This window comes from Syngnathus scovelli, chromosome 4 (assembly GCF_024217435.2).
Source record: "Syngnathus scovelli strain Florida chromosome 4, RoL_Ssco_1.2, whole genome shotgun sequence".
NCBI classification, from domain to species: Eukaryota; Metazoa; Chordata; class Actinopteri; order Syngnathiformes; family Syngnathidae; genus Syngnathus; species Syngnathus scovelli.
Genome location: NC_090850.1, coordinates 22,874,111 through 22,899,877, shown reverse-complemented (window position 1 = coordinate 22,899,877; position 25,767 = coordinate 22,874,111). Strand labels below are relative to the sequence as shown.

The window sequence follows — 25,767 nt, the reverse complement described above, 5'->3', positions numbered from 1 at the left end:
AGATGGGCGGAGAGCGATAAGAACAACACGCGTGGAGCGGACAACCTTGTGCGTGTGGATACAACGCCTCGTTTTCATGTAAAAGCTCATCGCTTTTATTTTGGAGGAGTCTACCAAGGGCTCCGACCTGTGGTTTTAGCGGCTCCAGAGCGCACCTGTCTGACTCAACCATGTTGTCCTGTGGGAAATACTGCCTGCTTCTGGTCCTGCTCACCAAAAGTAACCTGGCCGACCAAGGAGTCTCAAATCAAGGTGAGAACACGTGACCTGGCTGCACCTTACTGATAACGAAGGGTTTAAAGCTTTAATTAACTTTAAATTAGAATAAAAAAATGCACCGATCCTAATCTACTGGAGCAGGCGTCAACTGATCGAAAATCTAGTTTCCATTTCAGAGGCTCTTACATACTGTAGTTCATAAATAATGCTGTATGTTATATAATCCCACTGGAGCTCGTGATTACATTTAACAATGATCTATGTTTCTTTTTCCACCACACCACCAGTGGTGCATAATATATGCATATATAACTATAAATATCTTTATTTATTTATTTATTTATTTGTTTATTTAAAAGATGCATCTTCATAAATTAGAACATTGCTGAAAAGTTCATTTATTTCAGTAGGTATCACCTTTATTTCAGTAGGTTCATTAAACGAATCGAAAAATATATGGCCAATTCCTAACTAATACATTAAATATACCTATTTTATGTGATATTGTAAATTCCTTTAAATGGTGAATAAGCCATTTTCTTTTGCTGCTGTAATAAATAAATAAATAAATAAATAAATAAATAAATAAATAAATAAATAAATAAATAAATAAATAAATAGGGATATGGTTTCCTTTTGTGCCAGTTAATTTATTGTTTATTATTTGAATTAAAAATGTATTTGTCAGTAAGCTGTGTGACTGACCATCAACGAGTGGCGAGTGTCCCCTCAAAGTCACCCAGGATAGTTTGCAGCTCACTCATGACCTTAATGAGGATAAGCGGTGGAGAAGATGGATGGATGGGCAAATGTCCTTGTCGCTATCAAATATTTGTAAGCTTGCGCTAGCTGGATAAAGTGTTTGTTTTCACAAGGATGCTGCCTGCGGGTTATGCCATGACATCGTTCTCCACCTTCAAAGTCTTGCAGGGCAGAGAGAGAGAGAGAGAGAGAGACGTCGTTCCTGTGACGGCAAGTGTAAGCGTAAGCGAAAGCCTCTGGCAACTTGTCAGCTTTGGACTCGCCTTTTCCCACCTCTGTGCCAATTTTGTTGCTATCAGACACGTTGGCTTGTGCAGTCCCAGACGAATTCCTGGCAAACTCTCACTGCATGCTAAAATGTACCGATTTGAAATCATGAATGCAACGGGATAATTGCAGACTTCTTTAAAAACAACCATTTTGAAATCTTCACACATTGACAGAGGTCAGTTTGATATTCCTCAACGTTTAGGATATAAGTCATTTTCAGAGGACCGACAGCTCCTTCTACGAGGAAAATGTCAGAGTCTCCTTCACTTCATCTTAGTGTGCACATCACTTTACGTAAGTGCGGCGAGTTTTCCCCACAGGATGCGTGTCTGCTCGCTGGCTGCCTGTGCTAGCGACAGGCTTGAAGGGGGAGCCAAGGCAAGAGGGAGAAACTTGACAAAACTACAACGTGAGGAGTTTAAAATGTACTCACCGAGACTTCCGAGGTGCAATGAGTCTGGAATGTCAAGTAGCTGGGATGTTTTTGGGCAAAGCAGGTAAAGAATTTCTGGAAGATATACCAACATTTTGCACTTCATGTTTAAACTGGATAAAAAAAAAAAAGCTCTTTCAAAATAAAAGCATTTAGTTTGGCATCAATATTTGCAAGTTGCAGCTGCAGTTGTTAAATGATTATAATTGAGCGCAATCAGAAATTGGCCGACATCGGCAAACATCTGCCGTTTGTGAAGATTTTTTTTAGCTGCAAAATTTTTGATACAATTCAGATGAACACGTAGCGGCCAGCTAACGAGTAATAATGTTTTTTCTCCTCGTGGTAGAAAAAGTGTCAATTGTTTTTGAGCAGTTGCCTTCGAAGCACCAAAGGCCCGTTTGGAGCAGATCGATGGCAGCTAGAGTTTCTCACAGTTTGTGATGGAAGGCGAGTGGCCCGCATTATTTGCTACTTAGGGAGGTTGGATCGTCCCGACGTTATTTGAATTGACTGATCGCTCTTGAGGAACCAACGGGGTCATTGTAGTCGAAAGGATGTCATTGATTGCAAGAGGTATATAAATTGGCTGAGCGTTCCCATCTTAATTGCATTGATTTTTTTTTTTCATCCCCGTCTTGAACATGGGTGATGAGAAGTTTGCTTCATTGTGAGAACAAACATTCATGACCTCTCCAATTTTTCTTTTTTTCCTGAATGGCATCCGTGAATGAAAGCTGGCCAGGAAACTTTTTTCGTTGTTGAGGCCTTCCTATAGTTTACTATCGATGTTTCGAATATTCGTCTCTTTCATAATGTTTGATTCAAGTCAAAGATATCAACTTGTTTTGACGGCAGTAAAAATAATGGGAAGTAATAATAAATATAAATAAATATATTAACAAATATAATAAAATATAAAATAAATAAATATAATAATGAATAAATAAAATAAATAATGTGACGGTATTTTGACACGGCGGCACAGTCAGCTGTAATTTACGGACAAAGGGTCAGTTCCTGAAACGCGACTAATCGCTCGATTTAGGCTAACTAAAGGTTATCGGCCGTGTTGATCCGCATCTAGAAAATGCGGGCGCGTCAGGTCATCTGAAGATGTGATGTCAACCGCTGGAGTGGGACTTGCTTTATTGCTAGAGATTGAAATTAGCTGTCTGTGTGGAGACAAAGGAAATTGCACATTCATCATATCAAATTGGCTCGCAGGGTTCAGACAGATAATGACGCCAGTCGTGAGCGGAGAGCAGAGCTGGAGATTAGTCCTGTTTGTAGTCATACATTAAAAAAAACACAGAACTCCGGCTGCTAACACAGAAGATCAGTTGAACACAATTTGGAAGCGCGTTTGGGATAAAGGTTCAAACGAGTATGTGTTCCAAAAATGTGTGTTGTGTTTTATTGAACAAACGGTACGATTGAGGCCAAATCACAAGGTAATTACAATCTCTATTTGTACTTGCATTTTGTGATTGGACAGCTGATTGCATTTGGGTTGGGTCCAATGTTTCACATTCTCCCCAGTGGCAGAACAACAACGATGCTCCCCAAATATGAAAAACTTGGAAGTTCAGAACATTCTCAACAAGTCACGAGCTGTTTGAATTTACCAACATCAGCAGAACATTTGCTCAGCAAAGAAATCATCTTCTTCTCCGTTTGCATTTACAACTGGAATGTAACTCACGAGGGAAAACGCTGTGACTGAAAATTCGTGCGGCTACAAAAATTACCTACCGGTGAAAAAAGACGATCAATCGGATTTTACAACGATAAAAGACGCCGTGTGCTCGCTTCCTTTAATTATTAGCAAGACTGAATATGTACATGTGCTTCCAAATGCAAAAGCTGTCAATTAAATGACATTTGAGGAAAAAATGACCTGACTGCAAGTCCTATACACAGCATGGAAGTGACAAGCTGCAAAGGTTATTCCGCAATAATCATATATAAATAAGAAAAGGTTTTCACAAAGTGGACTTGCATGAAATTGCAAGAGCTTCATTTGCAAGTGCTATTTGCAGCAATGACCTGAGAGCTTGTAATTTGCAGTAATTGTCAGCATAAATGCTTCCAAGTGCTACAATCTCATAGCTCGTCGCAGTTTGGGATTTTCCGAGCCTTTTGTCCAAGTGTCAGTAAATTGCCTCTGCATGTTTCATACCCACGTGAAGAGATTTATTTTGAACGGGAAGGAGTCTCAGAATTCGATCAAAGATGGCCGTAAGATACCTTTTTGGCTGCAAGGGTCATATTTTTATTGGTCGAGATGTGACAAACTTAAAGACCAACTCATTGAAAAATTTGTGGTTAGAGAGAGAATTACAAATCAATGCTAGCAACCAAAACCATCCCATATTTATACCACAATCCCCTTTCTGTTTTATTTATATATTTATTTATTTAATTTGTTTTTTAAATTTTTTTATTTATTACTTTGATTTATTTATCATTTCATCTGATTTGGGCCAACCTCCTTGACCTCCACACAGGACGTTTCTTCTCTCCCTGATGGACTTTGGTGTCTATGGGAGAACTTGAAAAGAGCTGTTATTTCACCCTCGGTTGAATCCGTTCCGACCGCTTCTGCCGCTCATTGACAGCTTGATACATATTGTCTGCTCTCCTTCCGTTTTGCCCTTTCCACCCCTTTGGCCAGCTCTTCTCCATTTTACATTCTCTAACTTTCGCTCTGCTCTTTGCAGTGATTCTTTTGGACACCACGGCAGTGCTGGGGGAACTGGACTGGAAAACCTATCCCATCAATGGGGTGAGTCATATTAGCAAAATGAAAACTGAGCTGGTCTTGTTTTGTAGCCCAAGTGAGGAGAAAATATCCAGATATCAAGGTGACCCCCCCCCCCCCGCCCTCCCTTTCTGATTGATAATTTGGATGAAATATTTGCAGAATATCACGTATCATATCATCCATCTCGAAAATCAGCATATCCTATAACGCGAAATCCATTAGGCAGCTTAGATTCAGCTGATTCAGCAGATATCGCAGAGTTGATGACTGATGCACGTTTACATAAAGTACCGCAAACTTCATATAAATAACATAAAGAGAGACTAAAAGCACCTTGCCTCTTTATTCAGCAGGCTTGCTTAATGAGAAATCACAGTTGATTTCATTCTCATCAACGTATGAGATCAAACCGCAACCATCGGCGGGGAGCAGCAGTAATTTTTTGAAAATGTCAAGTCTAATTTAGGTCACGAAGTGATAGCTGAACATTTTTTGCTCTTGGCTTTTATATATTAAAAAAAAATCCTTTGCAGCAAAGCCAATTTGAAGTCACAACATAAAGAAAACATTTGCGGCCAACTGCTGTCGCCACCTTGGAAAAAGTCTGAGAAAGCGACTTGGGTGTTTTTTTTTTCCGGCTAACTTTGGCTGTAATTGTTCGAACAACAACACAAAACGTCAGCACGCAGATTCACATCAAATCAATAATTCATCACAGCTGCGGAGATGTAACGCATTTCTCATAATGCTTGACTCCTTCTCGCCTGTTTGGGCGACGGACGATGACAAATTGGGCTGTTGTCATTTAAATGTGGCTGCTATTTTGCCCGCTTGACTTTTTTGTTATTGATAGAAGCCAATATGCATACATAACCTCATTTTAATCAAGTTTGTGCATAATTAGCTTTCTGATTCATAATCTGTCAAAGTTCACATTTTAAACACGATAGCGTGGCATCTCCCATTATCAAATCGAGGCTGAACACGATTGCGGGAAGTCTCGTTTATAAAAGAGCCATATCAGCTCGTGTTGGTCAAAGCAGGTTTTGAGCCATCATCCAAAAAAAATCGAGTCTCGCGAGTGGCTTCAAAGCTCCAGTTTTTAGCCAGCCAGAAAGTCTCTGTTGTTTGAGCTCACTTGTCAAAGATTTCTTTCACAAGGCCCGTTGGGAGGAAAAAAAAAAAAAAGAAGAGTTATAAAGTTGCCACAGTTGGTAAAAAGTTTTTCAATATTCTCAAAGTCACAGAAGAATTCAAAATCACATTTAAGGCAGGGAACACAAATGTGTCAGAAAACAATGTGGGGTCTTTTACTAGCTGTCCATTTTCCAATTCATGGTGCTAAAATAGTAGCAACAGCATGCTAACGCACAATTAAAAATGAGATCATATGGCAAGTGGGTGAATAAAAGCTACACAAAGACAAAAGAAATTGTTCAACCTGATGGAGACAATTTTTAAAAAAATGTAAAAACACATTAGGATAAAGTGCAGTTGTACTCCACGGATCAAATGATAATGTAAAATTAAAAATGAGCTGAAATAAAACAATTATCTTCGCCATAAAAAAGTTGTTAGTTGTTGCTTTGGATGTGTGTGCGCGCACCTTTGTGCGTGTGTGTAAGAGTTAATAGGCTCCGTGATTAGTCGCTGCATATCTGATGCAGCCCATCTTTCAGACGAGGTGCCGCAATTGTTTTTTTTTTTCTTCGTTTTTGAACTATGCCGCATCCCAAGGGTACATTTTAGAACGTAGAATAACAAATGATAGTCCTTTTCAGTTTGTGCTCATAATGGAACTCCTATGACTTCGTGCTGATCTTACGCACAGTATGAAATCCTATCCTAGTTTGTACAAAATCAATAAGTAGGGCACCAACGTGGTGTTTACACAAACATAGCAAATTTGATCTACGAATTGTCAAATTTGCAAAATTGGCTCTTTTGAGCTTTGACCTCAATAAACTTATTTATTTTTCCAGGATGCAAACTTCAATAATAATGTCATATAATAGAATATATCATGAAAAGAAAACCTTGGAAGAACTAAAGTTGCAAAGATGGGTGGAGGGACATTCTGTCAGTGAACATTTGCTTTTTTTATGAATAGTCACGATTGAAGCAGAGCAGACAAATACGATCTGGCTGATGTAACATCTGGAAAACATTTCGATGAGGGAGGTACACGGCTGGAACACTTCATGTCCCGACCGACTGCATCTTCAGAGGCAGCTCCCAAATCAAATTTGACCCAGATATTTTTGAAAGAAAACAAGTGCATGTATTTTCTATTTATGTAACATTTGGCCAAATGTATTGGGACGCCTGCAAAACTTTTGTGAGTGTGTTTTTGCTCTCTGCATAGTAATCGCCACCCTGTTTTTTTTTTTTTTTCTTTTCTTTCCCCAGTGGGACGCAATCACCGAGATGGATGAACAGAACCGACCAATTCACACCTTCCAAGTTTGCCATGTCATGGAGCTAAACCAAAACAACTGGCTTCGATCCGGATGGATCCAACGGCAAGCCGCGCAGAGGGTCCGTAACGTATGCTTCCGATTGGTGGTCCGCGAAAATAATCAGAGAAGCAACCTCGGCCGCCGCGTGTGTCACATTAGCATATGGTACACTCATGCATACATTCATACTGTAATTGTGTCGCTTAGAAATTCATAAATGCAGTAGTAAGACGTTAAAAATCGAAACTCCAAGTAGAGTAGGCCGCTTTGCGAGTAATGCATCAGAAAAAAGATGATGCTGACGTGTACATGTTCATCAATAAACATCATTTTAAATCATTCATGGAGCAGGAAGTCTTCCCTAATGGCCCAACTTGACTGCATAACACACTTTTACAAAGCGAAGCGTTTAAAGATATATGTCGTGACCTCCAATATTTTTTTTAGCCTTCAGAATTAATCTCATGGCCTTGAATGTGTTTCCACTTCCTCGTAGGTATACGTGGAGCTTCGTTTCACTCTGAGGGACTGCAACTCCATTCCTTGGGTGTCGGGAACTTGTAAGGAAACCTTCAACCTGTTCTACCTGCAGACCAACGAACCGTTGACTTCTGGGACGCGATTTCGGCCCACCGATTATGCCAAGGTTGCTATCCCCCAAGATGGGCAAAGCACGGAAAAAAAAAGTTCTAATCAAGTATTGATGATCACTTGAAGGTCGATACCATCGCGGCAGATGAGAGTTTCACTCAGACGGATCTCGGCGATCGCGTTCTCCGTCTCAACACTGAAATCCGGGAAGTGGGGCCGTTGACACTGAGGGGTTTCTACTTGGCCTTCCAGGACGTCGGAGCTTGTATCGCTCTCGTCTCTGTCAAGGTCGGTCCAGAATGTCCGGCCATGAATTTTTCCTTTCTATTTGCCTTGACCTACTTTTTAAAACTGCTTAGGTGTTCTACAAACGCTGCCCGTCCACTTTGCGGAATCTGGCGGTGTTTCCTGACACGGTTCCACATAAGGACTCTTCCTCTCTGGTTGAGGTGAAGGGAGCCTGTGTGGAAAACGCCGAAGAGAAAAACCCGCCGAAATTGTACTGCGGTGCCGATGGAGACTGGTTGGTGCCGCTGGGTCACTGCGTGTGCAGCATCGGACACGAGGAAATGGACGGCTACTGCCAGAGTAAGAATTCTTTTGCTTAGCTGTAGTTCTGCTCTCTGCTAAAAATACAGAGAAGAATAAAAAAATGATAGAATGGAAGAAGCTAAGCTAACTGTTAGCGGGAGTCAGAAAGTTTTACAAATGCTTAGCATGACGAGTCACTCGCTTAAGACAAATATGATGTTTAGTAAACACATGGGGATAGCAAATAATATATAATGATAATAATAATAATAATAGTAATAATAATGATTTATAAAAATAAAAAATAGTAAATTTGATTGTCGATATGCATGTACTCAATTTAAAAAGACCATCTTATAAACAAATTAGGAACCAATGGAAATATGCCTCAAGCATGAACAAAGCAATCATCCAAAATTCATGCGCCTGGCAAAATTAAATTTGTTTTTTTTTTATCAAAAGTTAATGAGTCATGAATTACAGACATTTCATCTAGACCTGTTGACAAGTTATTGAGTAATGTTGGTGCCGTCAAATGCATTTGGGTGGTGGAACGAATAATTCGCTCAAAGAAAAATAAGCGCAATAAGCTTCCATCACAATAATAGACCTCACTGGTCTTCTGGTTCCTGCCCGAGATCGACTTAAATAAAGCGCCTGTCCCAAAGGATCTCCTCAAGCTCTCCAATTCAACTCCCATCATAATCTTTTTACTTCTTTTGATTGACTTATCTGTCCCTTGTCCTTTTATTCGGATTCTCCGTTCATTGCCTCGTTTTCATCATTTGCATTGTTGCTCATGACCATGATTTTGTCTTTCCAAACCAAAATGAGGCGGTATTTTTAAATCACAATCGACTTATTCCAACGGCTTAGTGATCGTTGTCGCATCAAGGCGTTTATTTGTCCATTTTTACAGCAATAAATGCCAAGCCGTCGGAGAAGCCGCGTCGGTGAACTATTATTATGAGACCGGAGGACGCTGATAAATACCGCAAGGTTTCCGTAAAAGGCTTTTTGGGATACGGAACTCTAATTAGTTGTATCAGCATTACTTAATGTGCCCCGAGAGTCCGACGAAAAGTTTACCACAGCTGTTGCCTTGCTCTGGATACTTGCTGGCCTGGTTTCTCAATTAGTGCAGACAGAGTGAGGGGCTAGCTGGCTAATTGCCTTCATTTGTTAGTTCCACTGCTAATTTAGCTTGCGTCTTGTCCTTTTCCACAAGTCCCCCAACCCTCTTTTTCATTTATAAGGCTCATACGTAGTGTGTTAATGAAGGCTTGCGGTAAATTAAGATGCCCGGCGCGGTTACACTTGAAGCGCACGCACCGTCATTTATTTTACAGACTGAAAGAAGAGTCTCGGCAGACCCCGGTTGAAACTCGGATGCAAACATGCGGCGTTATTACAAAGACCCGGCGGTCATTAGCGTAGCCTGTATGCAGGACGAGCGCTAATACGGCCTTGATTAGCCGCTGTGTTTGTTCGTCGGTAGCTTTTCCCATTTCTTCTCGATCCGTTCGCGGGACTTTAAAGTGTGGTTGAACGCCACGGAGGCCCGTCACAAGTGATTAGTGATGAGACGAGAGATGGTGCCCTACATTTACCCTCCCTTTTGCGGACCCCCCGCCGACACTAGTTCGACATTCCCTTCTGTACTGGAGATGAGGCCGTGTCGAGTGGATCTCGACAGCCGCTTCAAGACGGTGATTCGAGTAGCGACAAATAAAAGTTGCTGTACATATACTACATAAATAGTGAGGTCTTTTTTTAAAATTGTTTCCGGGAAAGACATTTATTTATGTACTTTATATTGAGGCTGTACTAGAATAAAGTTTATCTACACATCCACTCCAGTAGATGGCAGTGGTGCTCTCATTGTCAGTCTGCACAGGGAGTATTAGGGCTAATGCGTATATTTTTTAAGAACATTTATGAATTATACATGCCAAATTCCTGTTTGTCGACTGCTAGCATATATTGCCTCAGTGTGTGCGTGCCCAAGTAATGAAGTGAATGAAGTAAATCCAAAGGATTTATTTACCTATTGTGAGCTTGTGGTTAATGCTGTTATTACGAATTGTCTTATGAATGAATGCATTTTTATTTGTTTCAAACAATACGTCAATAAATAAAAACATCTAAGTGAAAGTCATGTAAATTAAGAGTCCTAGATACAAAGAGAATACAAAGATAATGATGCATCAGCTATTACAATTCAATCTCTGTTATCACTAATTAGTCAAATTTGTATTAGAAAATATCATCAATGGTAATCCTACCACATTGCCTGGTAATCCGTGATTTTATTCATAACAAAATAATGTCATTGGACTTGGTGAACCTTTGCAGTAATAAAAAAAAAAAACGACAAAAAGCAGTGCACTTTGCAAGTAGTTGCAGGAAGTTTTGGCGTGAACTTGCGATGACTTCTGCTTTCTCCTCGTTTTCATTTTGGAACACTGCTTCAAAGGGAGCTGTGATCAAAGCTGTCTGAGAGGCAGCATGGGGAACGAGTGAGAGCCGGAGAGAAGGAGAGACAGCTACTGAGTGAGCCAGCTAGAATAGGGAAAACCCCAGCGCTCCCAAATATGAGCACAGCTTCTCACCAACATGTCCATCTCTCCACCCCACCCATCAGCCTAAACAAAGGTATCGGCCCGCTTTCCAAGCCGAGAGCACGCCGCCAGACTGTTTTGACATCTCTGTCGAGTGCCTGATTATTCGATTCCTTTCATTCAGCGTCAGCCACCAGGGGATTAGGCTGGTTATATATCATGACCTAGATAAGGCAAAACATCATAGTGCTAATGCTATTTGTTCCATATCCTTTCATCATATTCCAGAGGAGACCCTGAACTACAGGGGGAGCTAATAGAGATGTCTTTTGGAACATGACTTGAATGCTAATAGAGATGCAAATCAGAGCAAAAACCCACAAGATTCCTAAGCCATGGCGCACATACGAATATTCGGGCTTCACTTTTTTTCATGTTTTGCGGCTTAAAGCTCACATTTCATTTCCAAGACAGGATATCAGTTCAAGCCCCGTCACCTCTTGTCTTTAAAGAGGCCCTATGTGTTATTCTGCTAAGTCATCGATACAAATCCAGCATTTATATTTTTTAGAGTGAGGAGGGGGCATCACACCCAACTCAAAATTTGCAATAATCATGTCGAGGCCCTGAGGTGGATGCCAAGGTTGCCGTGGAGACTCTAGGGGACGCCAAAAGTGATTGCAGTTATATTCCAACACAACAATCTGATGAAAAACTAGTTTTGAAATCAGAGACTCGTAAAAATGGTTCAAATAGTTTAAAAAGATGAATGGTAATCAAAATTTCTAGCAATGGCTCTATTTTTAAATTTTAGTAATGACAAAGTCAATGCAACATTTGTCTTGGCGGGCCACGTAAAACGATGTGGCGGGCCGTCTCTGGCCCCCGAGCCTTGCGTTTGACACCTTGCTTTAGGAGACTCCAAAAATGATTGCAATTATATTCCAACAAATTACTACTTTCGATGCTAACATTTAAAGTCAAAAGGTAAAAAGAGCACATTGAAATTAATATGAAAAAATGACAAAAAGAGAAGCAAAGAGAATTAGCATGAAATCAGCATTCCTGCCTGGGCAGAGCACTTGAATTAATTCATTGCCTGCATTAATTACTGCCTATTGTATTTCTAAAATTCTGATTGCGGTAGATGCACTTGAAATAGTACAGTATATGAATATCATTTGTTATAGAGTTGTTTATATTCCAAATTGTTGCAAAACCGTGTTGACAAGCAAACTTTGCTCAGGGTGCTCGTGCGTGCAAAACAAAAACCATCTTAGACAATGTCCTACCTTTCTTTGTCTTTGGGTGTGACCCTCGGTGACAGATTGCTGGCGGATGAGCCAGGAGGAAATCGATACATTCTTTGAGTTGTATGCGAGTCATTGTCCATTAAGGATCCGAGTTTACTCGGGGCCCGGATCGCCCAGACTGGCGCATCGCTCATTCTCTGTGAACTCTCCATCTGCATATCAAAGCGGGGGAGACCAGCGTAAACACACTTTCTGGCTCCATCTGTTTCTGACAAGCAAAAGCCAAGAGAAAACTTCCAGCTCCTGACGTCCAGGCAGTTCTTATCAAATATGTCATTACGTTCATGCAAATGTGCACGATAAGCCCCTGCAGGAGATCTCATTGAATCGGTCCAGGTTGTCACTGAACATGAAAGTCTCGGCCCTCCTCAATGCATAACTTTTTTTTTTTTAAATTACAATATCACAACAAACATTGTTATGATTACAAAACAAGTGAGTTCATTTGACTTGGCTCAGGATAAAGTTTGCAAACAAACATTTCCTGCTTTTGTTACTTTTGTGCTAACATGACAATTTGGGTTTCAAAATCGTCTGAGCATTTTTCATGCTTGATAAAAGTTTACTGAATTTTTTAACAAACACACTATTAAGAGTATTGGGGAAACCTTTCAATAAAAACAAAAAAATAAAGTGAATAAAGTCACAACAATACCTCCAAGTGAGAGGAAGAAAACAAATGCTTACAGGACAGAACAAAGCAGCAAACTAAATACAAGCCAGTTGACGAGACGACGGGGAACACCTGGACAAGACGGGAGATGATTGGACCACACAAACGGACCGGGTCGACCGGCACAAATTGAAACAAAAAGTTCTAATGAGCAGGACTGGACAAAACAAACTGTAATGAGAAATCATAACAATTTTTAACTGCAGTGGGAAAACACTTTGTGCCATAAGTTCAATAATATTATTTGAGTAGATCATTTTTTTCCAGATGGTGTTCTCAGGAATGAATCGCATTCGAGTCATTTTGCCGTTAGTACATTTCCACCAACGAGGGGATAACTTGTTGGTCGACATGAATCGCGCTAAAGTACGAAGGCCCATTACGACGTCACCTCCAATGAGTTTCCCACCTCTGAAACAAATTTGCATTTATTTTTTTATTTTTATGAGCCCACTATTGGTTTGTATATATTTTGGTGAAAATTGTGCCTTTCATGAATAAGAATGGGCTGGCTTATAAAACGCCATCGAAGTGATAGTGAACAAATTGGACTGAAATTGCTTTCTGAAGGTGATCTTGGGAGCTTGGAGCAGAGTGCAACAAACAGCTGCAAACTCAAATAAATCTCTTTCTTGCCTTTGGCGCAAGCTCGCTCAACGTAGGCGCCGCCGTGTATCATGTAAGCCAATATGCTTGAATGGTCAGTGAGTGGCTGAAGTTACAAAATAACTTTTCTCATCAGGCGTGATTTTTGAATACCTGCCTCGGCACAGATAGAAATATTTCGAATCATTTGCAGTCTGCCGGTTTACTTTTGCTGACTCGGATTATTCTTTGTACTTATGATTGCTTCTCTTTCATGTGTGCCTTTTGGAATTTGTATTGACTTTGCAGAGAATGGTGGAATCCCCAAATGCAAAGTTACTCCGAGTGCAACGCATTTGCTTGCTTTTGTGTCAAGAAAGTTTGATCAATAATGTCCTCGGGAGCTTAGATTCTATCAGCGTCAGCTAGGATGGACTCCAGCCGACGTTAAAAATGCATATATAAAAAAGTATATTTAAAAACATAAAATATATTATATAAAAATGATAATGTGCATATATATGATCATATATTGTGTCTACTCCACATGTGTTGAATAATATTCTAATGCTGAAGTAATTAATCATGGTGAATAATAATTATTCATGAATTCGTTGTTGCCACTGTGTGTGACTTTTTTTTTTTTTTCCGCCACTGCATCGTTACGTAACTTTCCATTTATGGAGCATCATTTTCACTCTCGCATTCAGACTCGATTAATTGTGTCTGTCAAGATAAGTTAGGGCAAACGGAATCAATGTTTTATTTCTGTCTTCTGGCGGAAATGGCAAAGGAGAGGAAATAAAAAAGTCCGGAAAAATATCTAAAAAGGTGAAAGATGGCCTGATGGGAATAGAGGGCAATAATATGATTGCTTGTTTAATAACAGACAACCTGATGGAGCAATAAAGTCAGACATTTGTCTGTCTGTCAATCATGCTTTTCAGAGAGAAGCCATTCCAGCATTTTTGACTGGTTCTGTTCTAATGCAGGTGTAGAAAACATCATGGGATGGATATTTGCTGTTCAGAGTAAAAATCTCTCTGCAATATTCAGATGGACCGACCGCTATGAATTTTACATCCGATCTGAATGCGGAAGGCACGTCGGCCTTTTATAGACTCCATTAGAACACGTCGGGAAGAGAAGTTGTCAACAAAAACTTTGGGCTTCCTGCAGCAAAATATTGTCAGTCTACTCCTCACCGCTGTAAAAAAGCTTCTCGAGGGAATCTGCCAAAATTAAAAAAGCATATTAGCTTTTCAAGTTGATGTGATTTGTTCGTGTCCAAAGTGACTCACTCCGCATTTCCCAAAAGTCATGAATCTTGCTTCAGCAGTACTGTCATAAAAATAAAACGTTAGTGAGTTTTTGTTTTATTTTTCTATATTTTATTTATTGTTTTTATGTTTTTTTTAATGTGTTTGTGAGTTTTTATTTTATTTTTTTATATTTATGTTATTTTTTTCATTTTTATTTAAATTTTTCTTTCTTTAATACTGCTTTTCTGGTCTGCTCGTCCATTTTCCAGCATGTTTTATTTTCTTTTTTTCATTTTTATTTCTTTTTATACTGATTTTCCGGTCTGCTTGTCCGTTTTGCAGCATGTTTTTATTTTCTTTTATTTATTTATATATATTTTTTTCATTTTTGTTTTTTCTTTTTTTCTTTTAAGACTGATTTTCCGATCTGCTTGTCCATTTTGCAGCGTGTAAGCCCGGTTTCTTCAAGCCGTATGCGGGCAACATGAAATGCTCCGAGTGCCCTCCACACAGCGCCAGCCACGACCAGGCCGCCACCATGTGTCACTGCGAAAAAGGCTTCTACAGGGCTGTCAAGGACCCCTCCACCATGGCGTGCACAAGTAGGCACAAATGCAGCAGCAGCAAAACCGAGAATCATTTCATGACGGCTCTTTTGCATTCCAATAATCTGTCTGCTTCATGTTAATTCTTTCCCATACGTTTTATTCGACTACAATTATGGACAATGTAAACATACGTGTTGATCATATTGTCAAAAATTTTGCATTTGGCATCGGCAGTGTTGGAATAAAATAGTGAAGCTTCTGACCAGCGCCCACCAAGCCTCCCACGCGTGGCACTTAAACACACACTCGCTGTTTCCGTTGTATTCACGTTGCCAAAGAGATACTTCATCAGCGGGGAAGAAGCTTCACACATGCAATGCTTGCTTTAAAATTAGATTTTTGTTTTATTTTGTGAGTATGAGCTGAAGAACCTCCTCCTCCGCACAGCATTATGTAACCATTCCCGTCAACACCTTGCAACTTAAAACAAATGTTTCAAGTAGTCTTGAGTTCTAAAAGTGTGTATTGCAGCTCATTTCATCATTCTTGGCACCTGTCACTCCAGTTTGGAATATTAATATTATTCTGGGGACAGCATTATCGTCCATGTAGTTATAATGGTGGATTTTTTTTTTTTTCTGGCAGGGCCTCCATCGGCACCCAGGAACTTGGTGTCTTTAATCAACGACACGGCCCTGTTCCTGCAGTGGATGCCTCCGAGCGACACGGGCGGCCGCAGCGACATCACCTACAACGTCCTGTGCCAGCGTTGCGACGGCGGCGGCGGCGGGATGCAATGCGGCCCTTGCGAGCCGGATCTGAGATTCATCCCACGGCCGCTGGGTTTGAGCGGGATCTCGGTGGCCATTTTGGATTTTGCCACGCCGGCGAACTACACTTTTCTGGTGGAGGCTGTGAACGGCGTGTCCGGGCTGGGCGTGGCTGCACGGGCGCTGATTAACGTTACGGTCAACACCCACCAAGCTGGTGAGTGTCTCAAGTTCAATTGAGTAATATATATTTTTTTCAGTTTAGCAGGGAGCAAAATAATGTGAATTTTGCAAAAAATATATTTTTAAAATGATGATTCTGGCATGATGATCTCTTTTGCAAATATCCACCCTTCCCGTACTTTATAAATATTCAAAATTGGGTCTAATACAAAGGCGCCGGCAAAATTGGGTCATCGTTTTAGGAAGCAGAGAAATCACAATTAGGAATATTTATGTTCACATCTTTGGTGTGACATATGTATGCTATTAGCGCTGGCAGACATTGTCGTGGCGGAGCCATATTTGCTCTCCCGAGCTTTGGGTTTTAGTTAGCAAAGTTTCCGTTTTGTGCTGATAATGTCAAAAGGTGAAGCCCATTTCGGCGCTCGGTTCGCCCGGCACGGCGTTGAACTTTGTCTTCATTTGCGGAACCCTGCTGAGGCGAGGTCATATGCACTCGGCAATCGTCACTGATGCCTCGAGTGAGGAACCCAAAGTTCACTGGAAATTTGAACTCTATTCTGCGGAGACAAATATAGATTGAATAATTGATACCTAGATCAGCATAAACTGCGGAAAAGATGGAGAGTTGATGAATAAATTATAAAGGTTGCATATACACTACATGCGCTCCTATTTTCCCTTTTGTTGTATGTACGTAAAACCCGAGCTGGGAGAAAATTGCTCTCAGAAGTTGCGAATGTGGATCAGCCTTACTGATGATCCAATTATTTCAAGGTGGAAAAAAAAACAACACCTCGATTCTAATTGTCCTGAATTTGCCCTTTTAAGATGAAGCTTTATGAGCTTTTCCCCAAATGTTCTGCTTTTGGCTCGTCGTCAGGTGGAATGTCAGGTATGTGTGTCACAAAGCATCCCCGGGCCATCAGACTGACAGCAGGAAGTTTGGGATGCAAAATAATCTCAGGAGAGGAGACGCGGCCCGGGGGGATGTTCCCATTAGGGTGCCGAGAAAGGATTAACTTGTCAAACTGCCTCTGCTCAATTGACATCTACTGTACACGCACGCGCTCAGGCGTTGACACCTTTTTGCGACAGCAGCCCACCTGCTTTTCTTCATTAGCATAGCGGATGTAGGCTAGCTGTACTACTTGACTTCATATGGAGTAGTACCCTATTATTCACCTCGTGCCATTATGAAAATAAAAATCGGACGAAAAATGTTTCCATTGTTGAGATTTTCAGGGTGTTTTATGCTTTTAGTAAAGTTTTCAATCCAAGCAAAGCTAATGGTTCGTTCGTTTCTCCGCGTAGTTTGTTGTTAGGCTTTTGTGACACCAGTCCTGGATCTTTTCTGACACACCTTGTGAGTTCTTTTAGCAGGGGTGTCAAACTCATTTTTGCCGCGGGCCACATTGTAGTCATAGTTTCTTTTGGAGGCCCATTATGTCAACCTAAATAAATTTATGAACTCCTCATATGATATAATAGTGTAAGCTACAAAACAAACTCATTTTCAAATCAGACTAATAAACTGTTCAAACATTTTAAAACGATGAGTTTTAAAGGTGAAGACAATGTGATGCACATTTTGTCTTTGCGGGCCACATAAAATGATGTGACGGGCCACATCTGGCCCCCGGCCCTGAGTTTGACATGTGTCTTATAGTCGCAGACGGAAATTGTTTTCAATTCTTTGTCCCAATAATGGTCTGTGTGTCAAGTCTCAGTGTGACTGGCGCAACACTGAAAGGAGTCAGTTACTTTGCAGACAAGTTAAGTGGAACTGGAAAGAATTTCCGAATGAGAAAAAAACAGCAACACAAGAGCAGTGACAGTTTGACAAGTGTTTTTGGATTCCGGAGAGGTGACGTGCCTGATCCGGCTTTTCGACAAGGTCAGCATACAAAATATATTCTGTAGTTTCTTTCTGCAAGCAGGCACACCAACTGGACATTTTTTTTTAGCTTGATGGGTTGAGGTGATACCACTTCCAAATGCATGAGGGCATGGAGAGCGTGCAGGACAATGGCTTGAAGGCATTCAACAGTGAACTGCACGCTGCTCTAAATAGACTTCCATTATTGCTCAGCAAAGCGTTATTCAAGCTATATTCAACCCTCAAATTTCACTGCACCGCTAAGAGGCCGAGGCTGCTTCATTTATGTATTTATGTCCATTAAAAAATATCAATTGGAGCAGTACTTGGGTTAAAAAAGACACCCTCTTTTGAGAAATAAATAGAATTACAAAAGAAAATCAATCAAGAACGTGTCCACGTGAGCGATGGAAATATTTCCGTTTTTCAGTTCGCTGCGGCTGTCCACTTGAGTTCTCGAGATGCACGCTGAGCTCAGGAAGGAACCGGGCCATCCATACGCAATGTAATGTCATGTTAAATGTGGCCAAAGTTTCAGCTAACGAGGTCACGCGTGTGCATGTGCGTTTTTTTTCCTTCCCGGCGTAATGCGTTGCCCTTATTCGAGGGATTCTCTCATGGCTTTCTTGCTTTTCTCCGGTGGGCTCGCTTCTGTTTTCATGGACTTTCCTTTGGGAATAAAGCCGACATCTATTTATACGCTCAGATGCTGGAGAGATCCAAACCCATGGGACATCTTCACAGCTAGCCCAGCTCCCTCCTTCGCTTCCTCTTCACTTTCCACCTCCTGTCCTTTCCATCTACTCCAGCTATTATTTCAGTCCATGTGTAGCGGTTTACCGTTTCGATTGGTCTGCAAATCATTTTACATCTTCCTGCTCTGTTTTATTCGGTGTTCTTCAAATGTGTGCTTATTAATAAAGGAGCATGTCAAACTGTAAATTTTGACGTCATCCTGATGAGAAATTTCACGAGCCCATACTATCATGTCTTATCCTGGCCCATAACTCATTTACCTATAAAGTTGAATAGAACTTATTTTGCAACTAACCTCCTAGGAGCAAAAAAAAAAAGTTTAAAGGGTGGTGATATGTATGCATAAATCACCTTGCGATCGCCTCTAGAAAAATGCAGATCCTCCTCCACCAAGTGTAAGCTATGCATTTTTATTCACGCGGCAGACACACTGAAAATCATTGCAGTGGCTTATTTTAGCATCGCTAAGCAAGATGGCTGATGCGCCTGCTGAGAGCATTTTCAATCTTAAATCTTTGGTTGCATCTACTTTGTTTGCTACAAAAAATAAATGTGGTTGTGGTGACAGGCTAATTTATTCAAATAAGCATTTGCGTGCATATTTGGTATTGATATTCCTGTGTTAATATTTTACTTGACCCCTCTCACCCCTCGCGACCTTGCCGAGGCTACGTAGCTTAGCACACGGATGACCATTATTTAATTTGCCGCCAGCAGCCTGCAGTTTTCAAAGAAGACATGATCACATAGTGGCATCCTTTGCCGAACAGCAAAATCAAATTTGTTCTAATTAGCAACTGATTGAAATAAAGGATCATTTAGTCTTGTAGCGCCATTTCCCTCAGGGTTGGATGTCGATTTGAAAAAATTGGTGGAAAATTAGACTCAGTCAAGTTAAATGTCTTTTCCTGGTCAAAATACGAGTTAAATGTAAATAAATGATACTGTCTGATTATAGACAACACAGCATGCATTTATTTTCATCTGAAAATGCACCAAATGCACAATTTAGGATGTGATATGATACAGTATATTTTATTTCAACTTACTTCTGCTGCATTCAGCTAAATGTCGGTTTGCCGTGAAAGCAAAAAATAAGTTGTCATTCCATTTCACACATGGCAACGTAACCAAATACTTTTTTAGCACTTTTTGTTTTCATACTAAGTCTGCAACGATGAATCGAAAATCTATTTTATCTGCTTAAAAATGAAAATAAATCAAATTGGACTAATGATCTGCCTAGTTTATAGCGTGACTTATTTGGGATGACGTGAGCCGTTAATTAACAAGAGTTGCAATATCGTTCGTCTCCGTTGCCACCTTCGTTGACAGCAGGAGGGGTGTGTGTGTGTGTGTGTTACAAAGAATTCCAGACATCAGCAAATACACGTGTTATCAGACTCTGCAATGCTTAATGGTGCTATTTTGATTTCTTACCCATTTTGCCAGATTGTTGATGAAAGATTTTTTTTGAATAGTCCTAATTTTTGCTCTTGAAAGTCAATGTTGAACAAACTTTCCACAAACATCGGGCATGAGTTTTCCAGCAGTCAGCATCCAACTTCTCCATTCCCCGGCCGCCCACCCTTGCTCGATTTTGCTTAAAAATAGCTGCAGTGGCGGAGCTGCTCAAGTGTGACGCATCACGTCGGCTTGAGTTGCTGCTGGAAAATCTCGGTTTCATGACAAGGTGCCAAGTCGCGTCTGCCTGTGACTTGTGGTGATTGCATCACCTCTCCCAAGTGTTGATTTCTGCCTTTTGACCTTTAGCGGGTCATCTGCAGATGATGATGGCTGTTTATAGAATTTGCATTTGAGTAATAAAATCCTGAGCAATAATTTTGCTTGCTTATATTTAGTGAGGGTTTGACGAATAATTGATAGTAAATATTTGATTCACAGATATTTTTCTGGCATCTTAGTCTCCTAATTTTTTTTTTATCAACACTCACATGGGGCGTGTTGTTTAATGTCGTGTGAATCCGCTATTTGTTTTCTTCGGCTAGCAACTGAGGCTCTGTATTATGTATGTGCCAGAAGCATTATTTTCAAGGTGTGTGTGTGGGTGTGTTTTCGATTTATGAAAACTTTTCTTACTAAGCCGCTTTAGAAATGATGTTTTGAAAGCACCTCTCTGAAACACTTTGGAGTCCACTTCAATCAACGAATAATATCCGACGCGGCCTTTGCAGACTACAGTCGAAGTTCTTGCTTCAGATGTGCTCTTTATACTTTTTACTTATGCTATACATCAAACTGGTATATTATTCATATCAAATATTGACATCTAAGATATCGAATTTAAAAATTATATTTGAATGTTGGGAGATGGGTACGCATCGTAACCAAAATATGAGACAGACAGAATCATTTTTCATCCACCTGTTACGTCATCTCTGCGGTTCCCTTGTGTCCTCAGGTCCGGCTCTGGTGGGTGTCATCAAAAAGGACTGGTCCTCTGATAACAGCATCGCCCTCTCGTGGACAGAAGAGGAACATCCACCATTGGACATTATTGACTATGAAGTCAAATACTATGAGAAGGTGATTACTGATCATGTTTAATGCTGGACATTAACATTATTTTCAATTTCCCCTTTGTGTTTGTTCTTTTTTTAAAGGAACAAGAGCAGCTGAGCTACTCGTCTACGCGGACGAAGCATCCCAGCGTGGTGGTGACGGGGCTCCGACCCTCGACCGTCTACGTATTCCATGTGCGGGCTCGAACAACCTCCGGCTACACGGCATACAGCTCCAACTTTGAGTTCTCCACCGCAGCCGAAGGTGCGAGCGATTGGCATTGGACAATTAGTTTTGTCATCAGGGCTTCTTCAAGCATGATCCATTTCTCAACTCCGAGCTGGGCAGCTCGACTTTAAATAGTTTTCATGTCTATATAATGCCCTGCTGATTCCAAAGCGGAACGATCCAATGATGCAAAACTTTCTTTCGATTATTCTCGGAACATTTCCATAAACACTCCCACGTTGGCCGCAACATTAGGTCAAGCCGCAATGTGAACTCCGATGTTTGAAAATACCACAGAGAGTTTTAATGGACACAATCGGCCATTGGTGTTATCACAAATTCCAAAACAACACATTGAATGAGCTCTCTTTTTTTTTTCCTTCTTCTTATTCAGATCCCGATGTGGCCGATCAGGGCCAAGTGTTGGTCGTTGTCACCGCATCGGTTGGCGGCTTCTCACTCTTGGTCATCCTCACCCTGTTTCTTCTCATAACTGGACGGTGAGGCGCTTGGTGCATCTCGCCTGCACACACACGCTACCCACATACACACACACACATGCACTGTGGCGCTCCGGGCCAAAGTCTCCTAATGGACTCTCTTTTAGCAGCAAGCGGGCGCTATTATTTTCCAAATGACTGAACAAATTTTCTGCTTAATTACTCAGCATGTAATGCAGCAAGCAGCCATTTGATCCATTCCATTAGCTCCCTCTGGTTAGCTCACATTTTAGTTATTAGAGGGCCTCTGCTTCACAGAGTTTTGTCATTAGCAGCCGTTCATGGTAAACAAAGAAAAATGACCAAGAAACAGTCGATAATTCTGCCGTTTTGGACTGTAATCCGACTTGGCGGTCTTCTTAAACGTGAGCCCCTGCAAATTTAGTAATTCAGAACATAACAGCGGATTCAATTGAAAGTATTCAGCTAATCAAAATGGCTGTCTTATTTGTGGCCCTCAGATCATGTCCGTTTCGTTGACAATGTATGAACTTTGTATCTGGGAGGGGGAAAATATGATATTGAGCAAACGCGACTTGATTTGATTGTCCGACGTCGTTGTAGTGACCTGCACTGACTCGCTCTGTTGGGAATGCGTTCAGGTGTCAAGGCTATATCAAAGCCAGGATGAAGTCACAGGAAACCCGCAGGACACGATTCCGCAGTGGCCACGGTAAAAAACCGCTTTGCATCATCACCAAGAAAATAAATCACCAACTTTTAATTCACATTAACTCATTCCCTGCCATCCCAGTTAATATCATTGACGTCTATAATAGTCAATGGCACTGAATGAGTTAAATTGTGTGTCAAGTCTGATGTGTGATCTTTCTTCCAGTTCCGTTCTCCGGCATAAAGACTTATGTGGATCCAGACACGTATGAGGACCCCACTCAGGCTGTGGAGGAATTTGCAAAAGAGATAGACCCCTCATCTATATGCATCGATCGGGTGATTGGCACAGGTGAATATCAATTTTGTGGACAGACAGAGCGAGTACTTGAATAATTGACCAAGGTCTGCATACCGGAAAAGTACTGCATATAAAATGACCCTTGCCTGGCCACAAAAGAAGAAAAGATGTACAAATGGTAACGAATGGAAATTGATATGTAAAGTCATTTATTTCGCAATTGATGACATTTTAACACCGAAATTGTAAGATTTTTTCAAAAGAGCAAAAGAGCAAAGCATTTACGTCAATTAGTTTTTCTGGCAACGCAGCGCCATCTGCTGGGGACATTTTGCCAAGCACAGCTTTTCAGAGCAACTTTGGATGAATAAAGTAAAAATGAAGTCTACGACTGCTCCCTCAGGGGAATTTGGAGAGGTCTGCAGTGGTCGTCTGCGCATACCTGGAAGGCTGGACATCGCCGTGGCCATCAAAACCCTGAAAGGCGGCTACATGGAGCATCAGCGGCGAGACTTTTTACGCGAAGCGTCAATCATGGGACAGTTTGACAGCCCCAACATCATCAGACTCGAGGGCGTGGTCACCAAAAGTAAGCTCCTCGCTTGCTTCCCTGGGAGCATTTCAAAGCTGATGGATATTCTCAAAATGGAGTCCCATCTTGTCTTTCCCTCAGGCAGGCCGGTGATGATCGTGGTGGAGTACATGGCAAACGGAGCGCTTGACTCTTTCCTACGGGTTTGAACATATTGTCACAGAATGTATATTTTGCACATTCTTCCTATCTACTCATTTGAAGCCGCAAGCAACGTTCTCCTATTTGCTTTCCGCCAGGCGCGTGAAGGTCAATTCACGGTGCTCCAGCTGGTGGGGATGATGCGCGGCGTGGCCGTGGGCATGGCCTACCTCTCAGACATGGGTTACGTTCACAGAGACCTCGCCGCTCGCAACATTTTAGTAGATGCCAACTTGGTGTGTAAAGTGTCCGACTTTGGGATGTCCAGAGTTATGGAGGACGACACGGAGGCCACCTACACCGCCTCGGCGAACGTGAGTGTGCGATTAAGGTTTCCCGCGGCTTATCTAACTCCCCCCTCAAGGTCCGCATCCTCAAATGATTATTCAGTCGTACTTTTATCATCAGGGAGGAAAGATACCCATACGCTGGACGGCACCAGAGGCCATCGCTTATGGAAAGTTTTCCTCGGTCAGCGATGTTTGGAGTTTTGGTATCGTCATGTGGGAGGTGATGTCATACGGCGAGAGGCCTTACTGGGAGATGTCCAATCAAGATGTAAGATACAGATCGACCTTGGATTGACGGCACGGTCCGCACACCTCGGACAATCGTTGTCTTTCCAATGTTCCCAGGTCATTTTATCAATGGAGGAGGGCTATCGATTACCTGCTCCGATGGGCTGTCCCGTCACGCTGCACCAGCTGATGTTGCACTGCTGGCAGAAGGAGCCCGCTCAGAGGCCACGATTCAACAATGTGCTTTGTTTCCTGGACAAACTCATCATTAACCCCAGCGGGCTCCTCACTCTGGTGAACGAGTCACTCAGGTACGTTTCAACTCACACACATAATGGACGAAAGGAACAAATTAGCCCTACAGAATTTCTAATGAGATCAAACACGAGACGTGTCCATCTGAAAAGATCATGACGAGCAGGGCACTTGCTCTATTCCAGCCCTGTAGGTGCAGCACCATCTGCTGGATCTGCGTGGTCACTGCACCACATTGCCCCGATGCAAATAGACTGTAATGGCGAAAAGAGAAAAGCGTTATTATCAGAGTGAGTACAGTAAGGGCAACATTTCTACGTGTTTTTCTGCTGCTTATTTTTCTTAAACATTGCCTCAGTTTCCCCGATTCTCCCGACGACTTGCCCGACTACCCTCTCTTCATCTCCATCGGAGACTGGCTTGATTCCATCAAAATGAGCCAGTACAAGAACAACTTCATTGCAGCTGGATATACAACGCTGGATTCCATTTCCACAATGAGCATCGAGTGAGTGAGCCTTAACGTAATTTAAGGATTTTTTTTTTTTGCCTATACCAGTTATTCTTGACTCTTTGACCTTCCTCATTATTATTATTATCATCATTATTATTATTTTTTTTTAATTATTACAATTCACACAATATAAGACTTAAGTCTTTGACTGGCTCTTTTAAAAGAGATTTTTTTTCCCCCCTCAGTGACATCAGGCGAATCGGGATCTGCTTGATCGGGCACCAGAGGCGGATCATAAGCAGCATACAATCTTTGCGCCTGCAGTTTCATCATATCCAACGTAGCGGCTTTCAAGTGTGAGGTCTTCACACAAAAGCCAGACTGTGTGCAGACATTTGATGGATTGATTGCACACCAGATCGAGGAAGTGTCACCCACTGCCGACGAGAGCAATGGGGAGCTTGACAACGTGGAGCCAGGTGAACACGTCACGCCGTCACCGATGTCGACGCGGCCGCTCCACCACGACGAACCTCACTTGCAATCTCGATAACTCAGCAAATATTCAAATTCATTTGAATTTTAAGACTTGCGATATTTCCCTCCAGTGTTGATTCAAGTGCCAGTCGATGCCTCCACTCTTTCCACGTGACAATCCAATGGTTGCTTTTCATTAATTTTGAATGGTCTCAAATTGGATACCTCAAGACCAGAGATAATGTGGAGAGAACATTATGTCATGTATGCCTCACTAGGTCATTTTAATAAGAAATTCTATTGCCGGTTTAAATATTTCACCGGGAATACAAAGTGTCAAATCACAATCCTCTCTCTTTTTGAACTGAAGACAAGTGAATGTCAAAAGATTTTATAGAAATGTGTTCTATCCTCTTGGTATTGCAAAGTGTGTCTTGTACTGAAAGTCACGTGACAGCTGTATGTTTCTTCCTTAATAAACAATTCTATTTTAATGCACTGTTTTTATTCACCTCAAACATTATAAGGGATATTTCACGCATTGTGTCAGGCACACACACATACACACATGCAGCGACAAAGGTATCCATGGATGCGCCCTCAA

The 25,767-nt window shown here is 41.4% G+C and overlaps 1 protein-coding gene and 1 long non-coding RNA gene across 8 annotated transcripts; one reads left to right on the top strand and one right to left on the bottom strand.

Annotated features, from left to right (window-relative positions):
• Positions 1 to 114: 114 nt before the first annotated feature.
• Positions 115 to 25,657, top strand: LOC125967310 (ephrin type-A receptor 6). Of its 5 annotated transcripts, none has more exons than XM_049718289.1 (21): positions 115 to 252; positions 4,408 to 4,472; positions 6,861 to 6,989; positions 7,407 to 7,556; positions 7,628 to 7,789; positions 7,861 to 8,089; positions 14,873 to 15,028; positions 15,620 to 15,961; positions 20,985 to 21,109; positions 21,187 to 21,349; positions 21,708 to 21,813; positions 22,416 to 22,486; positions 22,652 to 22,777; positions 23,130 to 23,315; positions 23,400 to 23,461; positions 23,558 to 23,773; positions 23,868 to 24,017; positions 24,095 to 24,288; positions 24,418 to 24,522; positions 24,591 to 24,740; positions 24,932 to 25,657. In XM_049718289.1, exons 1-21 carry the CDS (start codon positions 171 to 173, stop codon positions 25,044 to 25,046), a joined length of 3,084 nt encoding a protein of 1,027 aa, XP_049574246.1. In that variant the 5' UTR covers positions 115 to 170; the 3' UTR covers positions 25,047 to 25,657. The 5 variants fall into 5 exon arrangements, with proteins under 5 accessions (XP_049574246.1, XP_049574245.1, XP_049574244.1 ...); XM_049718288.1 differs by having other exon boundaries at positions 23,850 to 24,017; XM_049718287.1 differs by having other exon boundaries at positions 23,130 to 23,461.
• LOC125967336 (uncharacterized) lies at positions 246 to 20,175 on the bottom strand. Of its 3 annotated transcripts, XR_007480701.2 has the most exons (5): positions 20,003 to 20,175; positions 11,886 to 12,058; positions 1,685 to 1,759; positions 1,255 to 1,333; positions 246 to 1,183 (listed from the first exon to the last, which is right to left on the bottom strand). It is a non-coding gene; the product is annotated as an uncharacterized lncRNA (long non-coding RNA). The 3 variants fall into 3 exon arrangements; XR_007480700.2 differs by having other exon boundaries at positions 246 to 1,333; positions 20,003 to 20,174; XR_007480699.2 differs by lacking the exons at positions 246 to 1,183; positions 1,255 to 1,333 and adding an exon at positions 1,372 to 1,611 and having other exon boundaries at positions 20,003 to 20,174.
• Positions 25,658 to 25,767: the final 110 nt, after the last annotated feature.